This window comes from Diorhabda sublineata, chromosome 1, assembly GCF_026230105.1.
Source record: "Diorhabda sublineata isolate icDioSubl1.1 chromosome 1, icDioSubl1.1, whole genome shotgun sequence".
NCBI classification, from domain to species: Eukaryota; Metazoa; Arthropoda; class Insecta; order Coleoptera; family Chrysomelidae; genus Diorhabda; species Diorhabda sublineata.
In genome coordinates, this window is record NC_079474.1 from 37618866 (window position 1) to 37638207 (window position 19342).

General features: G+C 31.7%; 1 protein-coding gene and 1 non-coding gene across 3 annotated transcripts; both read right to left on the minus strand.

Annotated features, from left to right (window-relative positions):
• Positions 1-7025: 7025 nt before the first annotated feature.
• LOC130441289 (equilibrative nucleoside transporter 3-like) lies at positions 7026-17140 on the minus strand. 2 transcript variants are annotated; one of them, XM_056774899.1, is made up of 9 exons: positions 17081-17140; positions 15131-15288; positions 14209-14455; positions 12591-12641; positions 12291-12527; positions 11081-11290; positions 8632-8717; positions 8335-8534; positions 7026-7165 (listed from the first exon to the last, which is right to left on the minus strand). In XM_056774899.1, the coding sequence occupies exons 1-9, from the start codon at positions 17106-17108 to the stop codon at positions 7057-7059; spliced, it is 1326 nt and encodes a 441-aa protein (XP_056630877.1). In that variant the 5' UTR covers positions 17109-17140; the 3' UTR covers positions 7026-7056. The 2 variants fall into 2 exon arrangements, with proteins under 2 accessions (XP_056630877.1, XP_056630886.1); XM_056774908.1 differs by lacking the exon at positions 14209-14455 and having other exon boundaries at positions 7030-7165; positions 15127-15288.
• Positions 12805-12961, minus strand: LOC130452564 (U1 spliceosomal RNA). The gene has a single exon (XR_008910978.1). It is a non-coding gene; the product is annotated as a U1 spliceosomal RNA (small nuclear RNA).
• Positions 17141-19342: the final 2202 nt, after the last annotated feature.

Below are 19342 nucleotides of genomic sequence, written 5' to 3' on the forward strand. Positions count from 1 at the left end.
CCATTATACTGGTCTACGTACCATATCAGATTCTCAGAAAATAATTGTGAAATCAAATATAACAAATTTATGCATGGAAATTTGAGATCTTGTCTACAATTATATAGATCACTATAAATATTTGTCTAATTTAGTTAGAGAATTGTCCATTTTCACCCATTTTTTATCTCAGTATTCAGTAATTTCTCTCAGAATATTTTTGATTCAATACTTCAGTTTATTAAAAAATGCAGTATAATTCTAACTGTCATGTTTGATTGACTTCATTCAAGGTAAAATCAAGTATTGGAATCAAAATTACACACCGAAGTTCCAGTTTTGTTGCGTCCTTCAAAAAAATAGATGAAAACCCAAATATTTCTACTTTTCTACGGGTTGTTAAACAAAACGAACAAAAAAAATCTGTTCATCAAAATCTCAATTAAGCTTGTCAAACTCCCACATTCTGATGGTGGTCTCTTTCTATCATGTTCAATAGCCACAAATTTATCTCGCTCTACCACCCAGAAACAAAACACTTTAGCGCTTTTAAAATGATTTTTCACAGAGGTGGACTACCTCCAACAGATAAAACAGCCTGTATATATCATAATATATTCAACAAGTTGAATCAATTATTTCCCATGTAATGAACATTTTTCTTGTTTTGTCTCCTTCTAATTAGAAACATTTCTTGGTAAAATGTTTATGATGGTGATACGAGGATATAGGCTTGGATCAAAGACTCCTATTGTAAAAGTTTCTACTCTTGAAGAACTTTTGTCAAAGAAATCCATTCATCTACAAAGTCTAATTAGCTCAAAATTATTGAATCATATGAATATAATTAATAAATATTCTTTTTATTTTACTTATTTCTATAAAATATGAGTAATCAACAGACATTATGTAAAATAAGTTTCTAGTACAAAAAACAAAAAGGTTTCGCTCAAACACAGGTACAGCCAATATATCACCATCTGTTTTTTTCTGCAGCAAATTGCAATAAGTTACCTCAATCTTTTTTGTTTGTGTGAAAAGAAGTTTATACTAATATGTTATTTCATAATGTAAGGTGGAGTGTGTTTCTGCTGGTGATCCTAAATCAATCAGTTATTTAGGTCTGAACCTGTTTATCACTGGGCAAACTGTAAAGCTCACGTGTTTGAGCGCTGGGCACTCACCGATGACGGGGTCTCCAATTTTATCCTCCCCCAAGCTCAGCATCATTCCGTGATACCTGTAGCAAGGAGATGGCGTCTTTAATGACCGTATCTGGTTAAAAGACCATCCACTTAATTTCTTAAACTAATTTCGCGCCTGTTCAAATGAGCAGTTGATTAGTGAGATAGCAAAAGACCCATTTCCGTATACAATGCCTTGCATTCAGACTTTTCAGATTGCTATGACAGTTATATTGCTTCCTGAGGTTTCAGATGCTATCGACAAAACCTGGTCTGGTCCAGATTCTTGGATACTCTGACTCGCCCTCATAATACATCATATAAATAACATGACAACATTGAAGAATTAAAGAGTCCTGTCCTGTTTACATTAGTCCTTTTAACATGACTTTGTACCTAGTAAGGGCATTGCTTTAGAGATGATTTTCATTGAAATAGTTTACTACTGTTACAGTTAAGTCTTCTTTGATCTGCCCACCCAATAAGTAAGTTCTTTTTAGGTGGAACTTGTAGATGATTAACCGATTTTCCCTGTACCTATATACTTTTCGATTAGTTGCATACTTAAGCAATATATGATTTGCATTTCAATAACTAAATTTGCATGATACATAAAAATGACAAGCGAAATTAAAATAAAAAATCTAGAAAAATTTTCTCATCCCACTCCTTTCCGACATATATTAAGCTAGAAACTTGAAATTTTGTAATTTTCCTGCACTCGCAAAGGTCTTACCAAGGGTATTTTTTCAATATTTCAGTTTCATTATACGGGGGTAAAAGCAAAACTTTTTTTCTTCATGACGTTTTATGAAAAAAAATTATAACTTATAATTCTTGTTTTATTTAAAAATATTTTTTATTCTTAAATTTTTTCCCAGAACCAATAGCTGCAGAGAGAGAAAAGAATAATTCATATTTTTTTTAGTAAATCAAGTGGAAAACAGTAAAGGTATAAAATGTAATACGATTCATAATAAATGCTCGAAATAACCACCTCTACCTTGTTTTTGATTACAAAATTCTGGAAAAGTCGCTTATTGTCACTTCCACAATCCATTTATCGTATTTACACAATGTTTATTCAAATTGTAGTAGACTGATGTCAAACACTGTTGTGATAGTTACCAATCGAAGTTCACTTGTATGTTTTTAGGTTGTTATTTTTGTGTTATCTGTGTATTACATGGATACAAACGGTAAAATGGTCGACATTCATTTAGTGTATGGTATGGCAATTGGTAATTCTCGGCACTGAAAAATATCCGCAACGAACGACGCTTCATCATCCGCAACCGTTTATCCGAAACTGGAATGCTAAAAACAAATTCAATCAACACTGGTCGTTTTTGGATAGCTAGAAATTTAGTGTTGGAACCAGTAATTTTAGATGAAATTGATTTACAATTAGAAGAGGAGTACTTATATCCTTATCACATCCAATGGGTTCAAACTCTTTTACCTATAGATTTTCCTCAACGAATTAGATTTTGCGAATGGTTAACTCACGAAATGGTACAAAATCCCCAGTTTCTAAATAATGTATTGTTTATGGGCGAGGCATTGTTTTCAAAAGTAGCTATCATAAATTTTTATCATAATCGCTTATGGACAAATGAGAGTCCCCATGAGATTATGGAACACCATTTATTAATGAACGTATGGGTTGGCATTGTAAGAGCTAACTTAATTTGGTCACATTTTTTTGCCTCAGCCATTAATTTTTTTCGAAAATGATATCTCTGAACTACTTAAAGACATCGCATTCAATATCAGACAACACATGTGATTCATGTACGATAGTGCTCCAGTACACTTCTAGTGGACTGCTAGGTAATATTTAGTTTACATGACACCCATAGTTGATATCAAAAATTTCGGGAATCGTATTCAAATAGCGTGTGACACCATAAGAAATACACCTCAAATTTTTAAACGTGTACGTTTACGTGCAGGTTACGTTCATGTATTTTGGCTAGAGGTGGTTATTTTCAATATTTATTATAAATCGTATTACTTTTTACATTTGTACTGTTTTTCACTCAATTTATTTTAAAAATTGATCTGTTCTGCAGCTATGGTTCCGGAAAAAAAATTTAGAATGAGAAATATTTTCAAATAAAACAAGGATTTTAAGTTATAATTTTATATAATAAAACTTCATCTTGAAAATATTATATTGTGCAACATATGGGGAAAGTTCAACTTTTCTCACAAGTGTGCAAGTTTGTGCAAACACAGGAGTGAAAAAGTACTTTTCCCGCATGTTACACACTATACTTTTTCTACAATTGCACAAATTGAAAGAATAAAAGTAAGGGAGCTTTATATTTATTTCTTTTTCATTTTCTGTTATGTTAATTTTAGATGTTGAGGGTTGATCGTTCATATACGGTATATTTTTCTCAATTTCTGTAATGGGTTCGAGTGGTTTTTCAATGGAGTTGGCGATTTTATTAGCAACGATAATTTTATTTTTAATAGACTCTTCGACGTATTCTTCTGCCACGGTACTGGATTGTCATCCTCCATGGCGCTTCAAGATTAATATGTCCCCTCCTGCATTTACTAAAATTGTTGCCGAAGAACTTTTGAAGCAGTGACCTATGTATAGATGGGGGTTTTCTAATTAAAAAAAAAATTACAATAGCTATACTACCGAATTTGTTAATGCCAAATACCTGTCTAGAGTAACTGCGTTGGTAATTTGAAAAGAAACGTTTTTTTGGGAAATCAATCGGTCAAAGAGCAGCATATGTTGTATATATCTCATGAAATTCTCTCGTTACAGTGAATGTTATTGATTTTTTTGTTTTCGTGTTATCTAATTTCACAAGTAAAGCTCAATTTAAATTCTCTGAATTATCGATTCTTAACTTCCACAACTCCTCTCTACGACATCTCCCTGCTACACCTAAAACTACTGCTGTCTACAAATAAAAATACCAGAATTAAAATTTTATAAATAAATTCTTGCCATACTGAGCTCCAAGTGGATTTTAAAAAATTATTTAATCCTTTTTATCTATTGAAAAACCCACTAATTAGAAAAATCTATGTTAAGTCAAGAAAAAAATAAAATTCTAAAAATAGTTCCTTCTAAATAAATTTATTTTTATCAGTAGTAGATATTCCTTGTTTGGAACTTCGTTTAAAAATCTCTGCAAATGGTCTGAATGGTCTCAATATGTTTGATTTTTTGGGGACGTAATTGTCGGATTTTCTTTTCAAACATGAACGTCATTTCTGATACGTGGATATATCAATGTTATTTTTTATACTGATAGTACTTCGCAGCATTGAATATTGTGACCAAAGTGTAAACGCCTTTAAAATTTCCGAAAAAGATTTTATTTTTGCATTTCTTCTCCGTTCCATGAATTTCTCGTGAGCTAATTCATATTATTTTCTTGAAATCTACGGCAACAAATCTAAAGTTACTTTTGCTGCTTTTTTGATATCTCTGGCAGAGTATTATCAAAATTGTCACTACTGTCAGTATTCATATTATTTATTATAAGTTGATGTAATTATGTCCTACTAAAATAATATTTAATGGAAATTGCAATTTTATTAAATTTAAATACTCCTATAATCTGACAATTGTGTCAGTTGACAATAGTTTTCGTTGCAATATGTGGTTTCGAAATTAAGTTAGTTATGAGAAATACGTCACTTTTCATGGCAGTTGTAGAAAAAATGTTTTGATATAAAATAAAGTATAAGCTGCTAATATCACTCCCGCATAATATAATAGGAATATTGATATATAAATACCCGCAGCTGCACCTTTGCCACTAAAAAGACATTTTAAGTTTGGAATAAGAATAATAACTCAATTTTAGTCACCATCTTTCACGACACATTTCTCGGGGTAGGCTGAGGAAATTTTGTTATAGGCAAGACTCATCTTAATTTCATACGACCAATGACCTGAATTTCGTCACATGAATTAAGACTTACCCAAACATCTTGTATAACAGTCTATACTATCTTAAACGGTTCATAAGGAAACTGAATTAACCATAAAATTTAGACCTTAATAGTCGTTATGATAAATTGAGCGCGCGCTCTCGCCATTACTTTGAAAGTATATTCATCCGCCATTTTTTCAGTAATTCACGCTCCCACCATATATTTAATAGAGCTGGAAATACATATATAGGTCTACACACTTAGTCCACCGAGCTTCTAATTTTTTTCACAACTGTTTATAGAAAAACTTCCAATCAAAGACTGGCAAATGATGCTGTAGGACGAAGCACCTTCGAGATGATATTCGCGTAACTTGTCCTTAGGCTCATTACTTATTTATCCACTTAAAATAACATTCAATTTAAATAAGGAAACATTTTTCCTTTTTATTTTAATTAATTATTTATTACGTGATGTTATTTCAGATAATATCTGAAAGGTGGCTAAAACTAATGTAGCGAAAGTAGTCTCATCATTTACAAAGTGACTTTTCCATAGAAGTACCAACTGTTATAGTGCCGCTTTAAAGATAATGCAAGTGAAAAGCCATATTATGAAATACTATGTATATAACTTTATCAATGAGTTTTCTTTAATATGGAATACAAATAATAAATTGTTTGTATTGTTGTTTTAACTTATTCAAGAAATAACAAATAAATTAATGAGAGCTTTAAGTTTGGTGGCAAGTATTACTGCTCAACTCAATTGAGCTCAACGTAATTACCAAGAGTCACATGTTTAGGTATCGTTCTTCTAACGGCAACTTCCAATCCATTTTCAATTTTACTTTAGTTACTTGGGAAAAAGACATGATTACAAATCAAGTAAATCTACTAGAAGGCCTACCCTGCTTACAATTTTCGTAATTACAATTTTCCTCAACTTCCCTGTATATTGCTGAAACATCTCATTGTAGAACGTAGTGTGATGTCTTTTCATATTGTATCATTTGGGAACTGATATCACTTGCATACAAAAAAATTACTGTTATTTGTAATTAAATAGTCTTACTCTGACACTTTCAGTCTGTTTTTCTATTTGTATTTCATCGTGAAAATTGTAATTATATCATTATTGATGATAATATTACGAAAATTCGCGAAATCCAACCAATACCTAACCAATAAAATTTTAAAAATTGGTGAAGGCGCATATGGCGGGATTCGTTTGATGTGTATACAATTTTTTATAGCAAGCGGCTTATTTACAATATTTTTTCTGAATAATTTTCTGAAAAGTCTTTTTATTTATTTGTTTTGTTACTTTTTGTTCTAAATCCAGAGAATTCTTTTGGGATAGGTATATAAGTACATAATGTAGCGTAGTGGAAAGAACGAATTAGTAAAGTAATCGCAGTAATTATTCGAGTGATATTTATGAAAGATCTATTATAAATGATTTATAGTATTTAAATAAATTAGGAACGTAAGAAACAGAATTTATTACTTCACGAATAAAATGAGTATAAATAAATACGATAAACGTCACAATAATTTCTTTTTTATTAACTTTTACTCCGTAACTAATTTCTTCTTGATTCAGTACTAAATTGGTAGTAGTATTCCATTTTCAGCAATATCAGTAAGTTTCAACTTAACTTCTTTAATAACGCCGTCTACTGGAATGTCCTTCAGTTAATTGAGTAATTTAGCAGCATTTCTAGAAGAGTCATTCGAAGCGGGCGATTTTATAGGCTTTCACAAACGTCTTGCAAATCGATCTTCAAATGAATTTTTGTATGAAATAAGTAAAGAATTGAAAATATAAGTGAAATTGTTGCATATTGAAGTTGTAATATTTAAACAGAATTTTTATCATTGATGCCGAAATGGAAAAACGAATACAAGAAATTGAGTGGAGAAAAGGTGCAAACGTGAAAAGAAATTAATATCACGAAAATGTTCTTTATTCGCCTTTATAATAAACTGACAAAAACTGGATTTAAAAAGGCAGCCAAAGTTCCTGTTGTTGTTCCAATTACTTGCGTTGTGATAAAAGCTAATTCTGTCTTGTCACCAGCCAACCTAAAAGAAGAAATCATATTTGAACAATTGAAAGATTAATCTTCTCCGGAATAAGTCATCTTGACAGGTTTTTTCAGATGAAAACATATTCTTTTCACAGTAATAAGACACAAGAAAAATATTAAAACAACAACCAAATTGTGATTGTGATTGTTCTGCAAATTATTAATCAGGTATTTAATCTGTAAGAAAATTAAAGAAAAATGAGACATCAAAAACTATAACAACTTCAAATAAAAATGTAAAATGGTAATCATCACTTTTTTTGAATAAAAAAACTTAAATAAATTGTACGAGAATTGCTAATAACAAATTTTCATAATTGGATATGGCTCTATTGATTGTGATTTGAAACCGCTTTTTCAGGTGTAGAAAAACTTTGACCTCGCCATTTATTTTTGATCTGTGTGAATAAAAAAGAATCATTGAGTGCCAAACAAAAAACATTTTTTTCAACTAATGTGTGAGAGCTCACACTGTCGTGGTGCAGATTGATTCGTCTTCTGCGATTAATTTCCCTGATTTTTTCGAGCACTTTTGGCATACAAATGCCGATGTACCATTCAGAATCGACCGTTCGACCTTTTTTTGAGAGATTGTCAAATTATGCTATATCAACGCGAACAGGTCTTTTTGACAGACAAATGTTCATGCCATATTGGATATATGCAAGTGAAACTAATGCCCAGGTATGCCTAAATCTTACATTATGTCATATAACATGCTGCAATATCAGATTATGCACAGCATCGATATTTTCTGGCACAACAGTCGATTTCAGATGACCTTCACGAAATTCATCCTGTTGCGAAGTGCGACCACGATTAAACTCCTTCATCACCAGAAGTCAAAGCATGTTGATCGGTATACTGCTGTTGTTTTAATCCACGTCGAAAGTCATAGAAAATCATCACACGAACATTTGTTGACCAAGATAAATGTTTCAAGTATCTGTAAACAACTCAAATAGCATTCGTATGATAACACGTTCTGATTACATTCACTACTAAAAATGTCGAATTTTATTATGGCGATGTCAAATTAGACATATTTACATTAGTGTTACCATATGTCAAAACTTAAGTAGCAACCCTTCTATGTATATCGATCCATCTCTTAACTTCCTACTATCAACATATTTTTCTTACTAAAATTATCTAAGTACTTACTTTGGTAAACTAAGAACCTGTGTTACGGCTAGAACTGATCCAGAAAATACGTATACTCCCAATATAATTATATATTGGTAATCGTGAGAAAACCAAACAGGCAAATGAGATCTCGGTTGAGCATTGCAGAACAAAAATAAAGGACCTATGATGAAACTTCTCAAAGCAGCTGCTAAGATAATCCAAAGAGCTGTTTTTTTCTTAAAAATCAGTTTTCAGTTAATACATTTAGATTGAATTGCAATATTTAGTCAGTTTATTAAAATTATGAAATTTCTGTATATATATTCCACTTACTGTATGTATTCCTCGTCCAAAAAATCTTCCAGCCAAATTAAATACATCTGCTCCCAAGTAAGTTACAGTGGGTACAAAATACTTGCCTAGAAATGAAAAAATTTCTAAATTTAAAACAAAACCAACTCCAATATGATCATTGATCATTTGAATTGAGGGATGAACAAATAAGTTAGATTGATTCAACAGATTTCATGTACATTCAATAATAAAAAACCAGACCCAACAAACTAGAATTATAATTCAGTATCCGCAAACTCCTCTTTTCGAAATGAAGAACTTTATCTATAATTTTCAAAAGTTAGTGGAAATAATCGCCGAAATATTCCTCTCGCCCAAATAAGACTCAAAATACATTAGTACTCCAAAAATAGAGAAGTAAATATGCACTTAGTTACAAAAATGCATGGATTGCAATCTGGCAAATGGTGAAAAAAATACAATTAATCATTCATTGACATTTAGATTGCTTCTAGGTCTATTTTGAAAGATAATATATTTTTTTATTGAAAATAATAATGACGTTTCGACAAATTGTCAAATTTGATTAGACGAAAAACTAGCAACTAGTAAAAGTTCGGCTCTGAATTAAAACTACTCAACATGTTTTTAGAATTTGCTCCGAATAAATCAAAGTGAATTAAATAACTGCGAAGTGCAATAACAAGAAGACATAGAAGAAAAAGAGAAATAAGGATTAGCAGAAGAGCAAGTAGATAATGAGCAGTAACAAAGATAAGCGAAAGGTGTTAAATAGAAGTAACAAGTTAAATAAACAGACCGCCAGACAACGGAAGAAAGAATGATTTTTTTTCGAACATATTCAGCAGGTGTTTGACTCAATTGGAAATGAGTTGAGAAAAGCTTTGAAATATATAAGAATCTCACAGTAGAACTATTAGAAATGACCATTCAAAACTGAAGTGCTAAAGAAAGAAAAAAATAAGTAACCCAGCAAAATAATGAAATCCAAAAGAATGAAAGAAAGTGGCTGGGTCACATGCAGAGAATGCCAGCTTTTAGAGCACCAAAAAAAAGATTGTCATAGAATAGGAAGGAATAGGAAAAAATGAAGGACCAAGGAAAAGAAGGTATTCTGAGGTGATGGAAAATCTAAGAGAGAGGAATACAGAACTGGAAAATTAAAGCAAAAATTAGGAAAGAGTGGAAGGGAATGAGAAATTATTTATAGAAGGCAAAAAAATAGTAAGTATATGAGATAATGCAAGAAGAGAAAAGAAAGAAGGGACAAAGTAAAAAAATAAATAAGAGCGACGGAGCTAGAATATAAGAAGTAAGAGCGAAGATACAAGCAGCTCTTGGTACAAATAGAACTATGTTGAAGAGAAAAGAAATGAGAATGAAAACAAAATACTCATATAAAAGATGAAGGTATAAGAAGATGGGGACTGAGCATCCCCTGAAAGAGGCTCAGTAAAGCTGAAAAAATGGCCTAGTTCACATTAGAAACGTAGTGCTATAATATATAGTTATAATTAAATATACGTTTATAAAATAGGATAATAAATGTCGCTTAAATTTTTAAATCTTATTAATTATTGGCGGATTTCACATTTTTATAGTAGGTACATGATTTTTTTAATATTTATTAATTATAAATTGTCGATACTGTAGAAAATTTTCTAGTTTCGTTCCTTTTTCTCTTAGTTATCATTTTTAGTTTACTCTCATCTCTATCATTTATCTAAGTACCTAGCATAATGTTCGTTCCAGCCAACATATCGCGACGAATTAATTTTAAGAAGGATCATAATAAATAATATTTAAACGCATATCTGTTGAGAGTCAGTCACTTAGAAGACGCGAGCACTGATTTTTTAAGATATACCTTACATAATAGACGCACGAGTTTCAGAAAAGACGTATTTTGTTCGAAGACGTTAACCATTTTTTTTTTTATTTCGTTACGTTTATATTTCCATTTTTCTGCCTTTTGTTTCAAATTTTATATTGTTAACATTTTTCTTTTATAACATAAACTTATCATCTAATCTACTGAATATTTGAGTGGACATAATACCCCAGACAACACATACTAAATTAAATCCCCACATTACAATTAAATAATAATTGAAATATTAAATAGAAAGATAAACAAATGTGATGATCAATTTGAAAATAATAGATTGAATATTCAATTAATCAAAATATACTTTAGAAAAATAAAAATGCATTTACAAAATATGGAATATCAATAAAAGCACATTCATTCATAAAAATTCATAGATTCATGACAAAGTTAAATACCAAAAACAAGAAACAAATTTCTAAAACTTTGCAAAACGGTGATAAAAATGAAAAATACATTGATGATGAGAAAACTATGTATATAACTATAAAAGCAGCTATAGATTTTTCATGAATAATTTATGTTTCTGTTTGAAACAGATTGCTTCAGCACATTATGTAAACATGTAAACATACTTACTATACCAAATGCTTGTTTTGTTATCAACGTATCCTTCAGAAACTACCAGATTTGTTATATTTGCATGCCCAAGTCCAGCTGCAGCTGTTGTAATCACAAGTGCAGCAATCATTGGCCAGATTCTTCGAGCAGCTTCGTAAAATTCTTTTAGACTATGACTCGAAACGTCATTTTTAATTCTAGATTCTTCTTTCCAATAAAAGATAATAACTAAAAATATGTGGAATTTCTCATTCATGATAAAATTTGTTGGTTTTGCATTAAAAGAATTGATTATTTTTCGATGAGGTAGACAGGACAAACAACAAGCTCTTGTAATAGTGGTTGCTTTTAAGTATGCGTTCGTTCGAGATTCACTTTACTTTCGAACTTCACAACTTGTGCCAGCAGTATTTTGAAACACCCTTGACCTGGTAGAATTGTAGTGAAAAAATTACATCACTTATTTTTCTTGAGTTGCAAGCGTTCTGAAAGAGTTTTTGATAACTGGTAAAAATCTAAGTAAATCTCTATTCTTTACCGGTGAATTTGTGTTCCCACTAATTTAGCATCTTATTAATTAAAAGCTGAATCATTATTTTGGGGTAAATTGTACAATCCGACATTTTAACTCCCCACATAACACAAGTAAAGATTTATCACACCAGATTGTACAAAATTAGCCAATAAAAATTACGTCGATATTTACATCGAATAGATGAGTAATTATAACCTCGGTTCTTCGGTGGATTTAATCTGTTTTGGGATAATAACTACCTTTTGAATTCTTGCAAAAATTCAGGAAACTTCTTTAGATTGCAATAAATTGCTCCAAGTTATCTAAAAGTTTATAAATAAGCGAAGCAATTGGTTCCTTAACATTTGTGAACAAGCCAAAAAGTTGGAATGCGTTTGAAATCAGGCTTCAGCAGGTAAAAATTACTAATAATACCAATCCCCGCTTCGCTATAAGTAAGTTAACAAAATTTTGACATCATCTTAACTAAACACCATTGATAAAAAATGCTGTCGTATATTACCAATATAGCTAGCTCGAGCTATACGATTGATTATTTTGCTTTGCTCGCGGGTCTGATTCCGAATCAGTTTAGAGATCGATAGCTTGCGCACCCGACGAACGACAATTTTGAAAGTGTGCATGCGATTGGTCCTAATCTGATTCGGAATTTGAATGAATGAATGAATGATGGATGAATAATGAATTACTTGCCTGGAGAATAATTCATAATACAACATAAGAAAAACGTGAACATTATCACTAACGTTCCACTGATGAAGTATATGAGAGCTACATCTGTTGGACTATCACTGATACTAAGTGATATTATCTGAAGAACAGCACTAAACATGGCGGATATTGAACTGCCGTACATGTTGAATCGTAAATATTTCGAAGGGAATCGTGACATGAAAGCCATATTGGTTACGCTATAAAGTGGATGAAAAACTGGAATATAAGGAAAATACGATTATTTGCTTCTCAGTTATTATTTTCGAAAGTTTCACTCACTTGTAATAACAGCTATAACCGTTATTGATGCTGCAAAAAACAATGTTTGCCCTGGAATCAAATGATAATAATGAAATATTTTTTGATATTTTTTACATAACAATTGATTTACTTGGAGAAATGTGTAACCTCGTTAGATTCTGAAGTCTAGGAATATACTATAACTATCAATGTACACGGGAACTGGTGTATTATTAAATTATTATGAAGGATTGCAGATTATACGCGTACGCAGTTCCACTACCAAAAATTCCGCGCCCGAGTTATCCAAATTAGGGATAATCGCAGAAGTCAGCACAATCGTAGTGTAATGAAAGGGACTCATCCAGGGGGAACCGCATTCATGTTCATGGTTTTCCCAAGGCCAGTATACACGTTACATGCTACCTCGAGCTTTACTTTGCATCAGAGCTGCTTTTGTCTAGTATTTGGGTTGGGTCTTGGAAGGTCTCATACGCGTTCCCACAAATTTCCTATTAAAAGTATTTTCTGCGTTTACTTTTAATAGCAAGTAGGTAATCCTGAATTTCTTCATCTTCCTCTGAAAATCTACACTCGTCACTTGCTGCTATAATATGTATTTACCAGTTATATCATATTTTTGCTCTTCTTCTTCTTATTCATTATTAAGATCTCATGATCTGTTAGTTTTGCAGGTTCCTCTGTATCAGTTCCTGGTAGGTGGACTGCCAGCTGTCCATCCATCTTTTAGGTGGTCGCCCGGGTTCTCTTTTTCCTATTGTTTCCCTTCAAATACGATGCGTGGTAGTCTACTCTTTTCCATTCTTCTCACGTGGGCGTACCAGTATCTTTTTCTTTGTCTCCCCCATCTTAAGATGTCTTGCATATTTTTGCTAAGATCTAGAAATATCCTAGAGCTTACAGTATTACTGTTTATTGTAATTAGATCCGAGAATCATCAATAAGAATAATTCTGTTTCTTTTAGTATGAAGTATAAATTGATAAGAAAATATATATAATATTATATATAATAATAATAATAATAACGACTTTCTCCATGACCTTGGCAATGCCTGGGACTAAAGCAATCGACCGGTAGTTGCTGACGACTATCTTTTTTCCTTTTGTTGGTATGGTTTGACCTCGGATAAGCTCCCAATCTGCAGGGAAGAAAAATTTTTATATGATAGAGAATGAAAGTTGCCATAGTGTACTTGTTAGTGCAACTTCACTGGTAGAATTGAATGGGAGACAAAGAAAAATTGTTAAAAATAATAAACAGGGCCATTTTTTCAATTTACTAGTATTGTAAAATATAAAATTAGTTTTGTTAGCATGAGTAAGTATCGAGAAAGGAGAGGTCTTTTAAACCATAAAACCAACTAACTTATTATTCTCATACTTTCACCTTCTGCTTAAATTCAGTATCTTGATAAAAATCAGAATTGCGTCAAAACGTGAAAATTAATATTCTATAACCAAACATGTTCTCCATTAAATTATACCCTAAACTCAGAATAAAACATATTTATAAATATTTTCTGGAAAAAGTGTTCGGTCTTGTTTGATATTTTTGATGTCTCGACTCAATTTTGACATGTGAGTTAAGAACAGTATACAGTGACCTCATATATATGTTGACAATTCTATACTCACATGAATCTGTGTTTATTTTCACAAATAATGTAAAAATAACGAATAGGAAACTTATAGCTCCCAAAGTTACAAGAAATCTCTTCCGGACTGTTATTTTATAAGCATATTTAGCTGATAAAAATGAAGCTATCAAGCTGGGAAAACCTTGACTTATTGAACTAACAGACACAAACATTTTTTGAAGATATGTCTTGTTCTTCAAATCATATGTGTCATATTGGGTATCTCTCAATTTGTACATCCAATACTAAAACAAAAACAATGATATTAGTAAGATGGACTTGGTCAACTAAAACAGCGTGCTCTAGGCTTGTGCTGAAGTTCAGAAACTTCTACAAGACATGGTGAGAGATGGTTACAAGGTTGTTCTGTTACTCGGGGAGCAGAAGCAATGAAGAAACTGCTTCACTCACCATATTGGGATCAACAAAACTACCAAGGTTTTCAGAACCCGTTTTTGATGTATCTAAAAATAGCTATTACGTCTCTGTGCAGTCTGTTCCCACGACAAATTCTGCGAACATGAATGGCCTCTCCTACTAATCAACTACTCTACCTGAACAGGTATGAAATTCAGTCATCTAAGAATCCATCTCCACACTATAGGATGATCCAGAATGTCACTGGTGGATGGAGAAAGGAGAAACTACAAACCACTTCATTGATGAGTGCCCAGTCCTCACACGTATTTATTATTTAGGCCTTATTATCCGATATAATCTTTTACTCCAATCTTAATCAATTATTAAATACAAAAATGGTGTTTTCGGCATAAAGAAACATATGGATAAGATAGTTTAGAGTAAAATTTGAATAAAAACACAATATTAGCTAGGTAATGTTAAAGAAATAGAAATTCATCGAGTAAAAAACAGTATACTTATATTTGTAGCTGTTAATCACATATATTTTCAATACCTACATCGTTTGCCACTAAGAAAAAGGATACAGGTAACATTCCTGCTAGTCCAGTGAAGAAAAATAGCAAAGGTGCGATGTGATATCTATCAGGAGGTGCTTCGGGTTCATTATGCTTCGATTTTTCATTTGCATTATTAACCTCATCAATAGCAAAAGGTGCTAAAAACGTATAAAAAGAGTCATTTAAATATATTACTACAATCTACATACAAAATAATAGCTTGAACGAGTTCGCAAATGATTTGAAAGAAATTTCATACAATCACCCAGTATTCTATTAAACGAAGACCAGTTGAGCAACGTGGTAGTCATTTATTATAGTCAAACACTACCAATAGTGAACACATCTCCATTATTATTTGATTGATATTCAATAAATACTTTGTGGAAACGGGCAACTCTACGTCACTTCCTCCACAACTGTCTAGCAAAGAAGCCTCCTTTAATTATATTTTCGATGGCCGAAAATATGTTTTTAAAAATTTATTTAACTCAAAATTACAATTAACTTCAGAAGCGAATTGATTATAATTTATTGAATGAACTATATACATATTCAAAAACGATACATATATTCATTAAAAAGTTGTTTACAATCATTCGAATTTACAATAAAATAATTGCTGACAAAGTGTTTATGATATTTAAATCCTATTGCGTTTTATTTAAATCATCTTCTGGAATTTTCTCCATATAACTCTTTTTCAGTTTTTCTTCCAATCTGAAGTCAATACACGTTTGATTCGTTTATATTTTTATAATGAAACATTTTCGGTGACGTACACAATGTCTCACGATTATATTTTTAATTAAATCTAACAAAAAACAGTCGAAAATCCTGCACAAATTGAAATATGGTAAAAAAACAAACGTGCCTGAAAAACTGAGTGGTTCAAAGAGGGTTCTGTATTAATAAAAGACCGTCCACGTGGAACGGCGTACGTTATCACTCGCACTGACGCGAATGTTGTCTTTGACGCACTTTAATCACATCTAAAAGGCGTTAAATTATTCGAGTGTTTTCTGATGAACTTAATATTTACAAAGAAAACGTCTGCAAGATGTTAAACGGAAATACGAAATTGGCCATGAAGCCAATACGTGAAGCGATCTACAACTATATTTTTGTCAAATTCAGAAGAACGACAAAATCTGGTCAGAAAATCACTAGAAATAAGACATGGGTATTTAAAGAAGACACCAACACCCATAAAAAAGTGAGCAGTGGTTATAAATGTATCTGAAACGTCCAACAGAAGAGAAAATCCTTTTTTCTATATTTATCGCATCACTCAACGTCAATCTATTCCTGTTGGTCAAACAGTGACTGGACAGTTCTATGGAGTGGAGGAGAGATTCATTTTCCGTGAACGACCAAGACAAACTAGATCTTGCACGATAACAAAGCACCCATTCTATAATCCTGATATTGTTCGATGTAATTTATTTTTATTTCCAAAAATATAATCGCCTCTCAAAGAATCTCAACATAGTGCTCTAAGAGACCTCACAGAGTTACACCTCACGGTGTAACCGTGGTTCTAAGCCGCTCAACATCTTTTCATAAACTACTTTGAACTTTGAATTACAATGTCGTGCACGTTGTCTTGGAAAATGACAAATGACTTTTATTGATTCTATTTATTCTTTTAAGACTACTAAAAATCTATTAAAACTAGATATCAATGAAAAACAACAAGTTTAAATATAGAAAATGACAAATACTAGAAACATTTGCTACACTTAGATACCAAAGGAATGTCTTTTTATCATATATTCTTCTACTCCTAAAAGTTCATGAAGATATAGGTACAAAATGGAACAGATTAATAATTTCATTCCCATTTCTCTAACACGTAATACCACCAGAAGAAGTCAATTGACACGCCAGAGAATTTTTTTCTTAAGCCCAACTTTAAAAAATTAACGAGAAACTTAATCAGTATCTTACCTTGTTTGACTTGAACAGCTATCACCATATTTAACTCTAGAGAGACTACAAAGGTATTTTGCATTTGATTCGAATTTAATTGTTTATGTAGATTATAATCTAAGTATTCATACTCAAGATAAATATGAATTATCTCACCGTACTAAAATTTGTTTCATTATCACTACCGAATCTCATTCCTTTCTACTTAGGACAATGGAAGAAACAGTAGACGACATTAATCAATTTTATAAATATTTATCTATAACTTTTTCAACAGAAATATCACCCCCGATGATCAAATTTACACTTTGATAACTATTACTAGTAAATAATCAGTTTACTGTATGTCACTGGTACTATTGGTATACACGGAGATTCATTGGATTTTTTTTAATTACATCTTTCACTACAGCAGTAACTATAATATAACTATAATACTTATAAAGTGTGTGTGAAAAATATAAAGCTTTTTAAAGCAACATTCAAGGCCGATTGAAAACATTGATATTTTCTTCGACTTCGTATTCGCGCGTCGTATTTAGTGACCTGTCCGTATAAAGAATATCCTAACTTTATGCAATCTATAACGACATAAATTCAGTCAGATATTATGGGACATTAAATCCGAATAGTGCTTCTTCATGACAACACTCAACCTCACGTAGCTCGTCAAAAACAGCGTAGCTTTTGAAGAATATTTTGCTCCATCCTCCATGCAGCCAGGACTTAGTCACTAGCGATTATCACCTCTTTCACAAGCTAAAAGAACACTGAGGTGGTAAACGCTTCAAGAGCAACGTTGTTGATGTTCGAGCAGAGATCACACGCTTCCTCAACTTATGCATACAGAAGCTGAAGCAGCATGTTCAAAAATGAGTGAAAAAAAAGACAATAGTGTAATCGTTTCAACGGAGTATAGATTAATAACAATAAACAACCATTTATATTTTTATATTCCAAAGAGGTGAAGAAAATAATCAACATATGATTAGTTTTACGCGGCCAATCAAAACAAGTTGTTATTTGGTACGAAGACTTCGTGTGTGTTTGACGCATCGACCAAAATTGAAATTGATTCATGTAGAACGCAAGCCTCAACTGTGAATATTGTGGAAACGGTATTGTAATTGTAATTTACTGATAAACTCAATTGAAAAAGGCAATAGCAAACTGAATGTTTATGAGAATATATAATTTTTATCCCAACTAATTTATCTCATGCCCTCATGTGTTGAGACAAGCCAATTCGTCCCTACTTGTCAGTCTGTTAATATAGCAGCTTCAGTGAAATTGCTTCAAGGTTGAGTTTGGTTAAGTTTTATATCTTAAGTGCTAAATCCCAAAATGCTAATATATCTCTGTGAGGATACTGTAGGTGCAGTCGGGACCTCTCTGGGACCATTGATGCGAAAAAAGTGGAAACATTTGCTCGTACAAAGAAAGGAAAAAAATAGAAATGAGCCTAAAATATGAGCCAAAGTAAGCACATTAAAGCGTAATTACCCAAGTTGCATTTGTTTGTTTATTTTTTGAATACTTAAAGTCTGCTTGTATTTCCACATCTACCTTACTTCCCAGATTTTGGAAGATGCGAGTTTTGATACGATTGTTATTAAGAATTCTATAGCAGAACAAATAAAAGCCTTCCCCGAAGAAGCCTCATTTTATTCATGGACTCAAGTTTGGTACCACTAACATAGGCACAACGAGAGTAATTCAAATTTTATGTCACTTTTGCACTTTGGTTTTATCAAATAATTCACGTATTTCCAAATACCCCTTGTATTTTTCATAAATATTGTGTCATTTTTGTTGTTTCTCTAAAACAGAAGTTCCGAAACTTTTTTTTTCGTAAACTTTCATAATACTTATTACTAGTTTTAGTGGAAACTTTTACACCTTACGAGTATTACCAACTCGTCAAAAAATCAGATCCAACTCTGGGAATTCCAGTATACTCCTGTTGTAGAGTTTTTTCTATTAATATGAAATTTCATATAATGACTTCATTTAGTATACTGTTATAACACATTTCTCAACAGCCCGCGCCATCTTCATACCAATAGAACAAACAGTGGCCACGATATGGGTTTATATTAAAGGGCTCTTATTTGATTTACTCCTATCCTTTCAATATTGTAACTACTTTCTATTAGATGACACTAGTTTATTAATAAAAGTATTTTCATCAGATTATGGAATTGCTTTGTTCATAATTTCCACAAATGATTTCCACTTCTTGTAATAAAACATTATGAAGAAATCGATTTTTTCTTTCTG

What these genes read in the sequence shown, in the direction of transcription:
- LOC130441289 (XM_056774899.1), bottom strand. Translation starts at nt 17,108, where the DNA reads ATGGTGATAGCTGTTCAAGTCAAACAAG. An exon ending in GAAAATAAACACAGATTCAT is followed by an intron (nt 12,642 to 14,208) that starts GTGAGTATAGAA and finishes ATTTGATTCCAG; the next exon opens with GGCAAACATTGTTTTTTGCA. An exon ending in CAGGTTCTTAGTTTACCAAA is followed by an intron (nt 7,166 to 8,334) that starts GTAAGTACTTAG and finishes TTCTTCTTTTAG; the next exon opens with GTTGGCTGGTGACAAGACAG.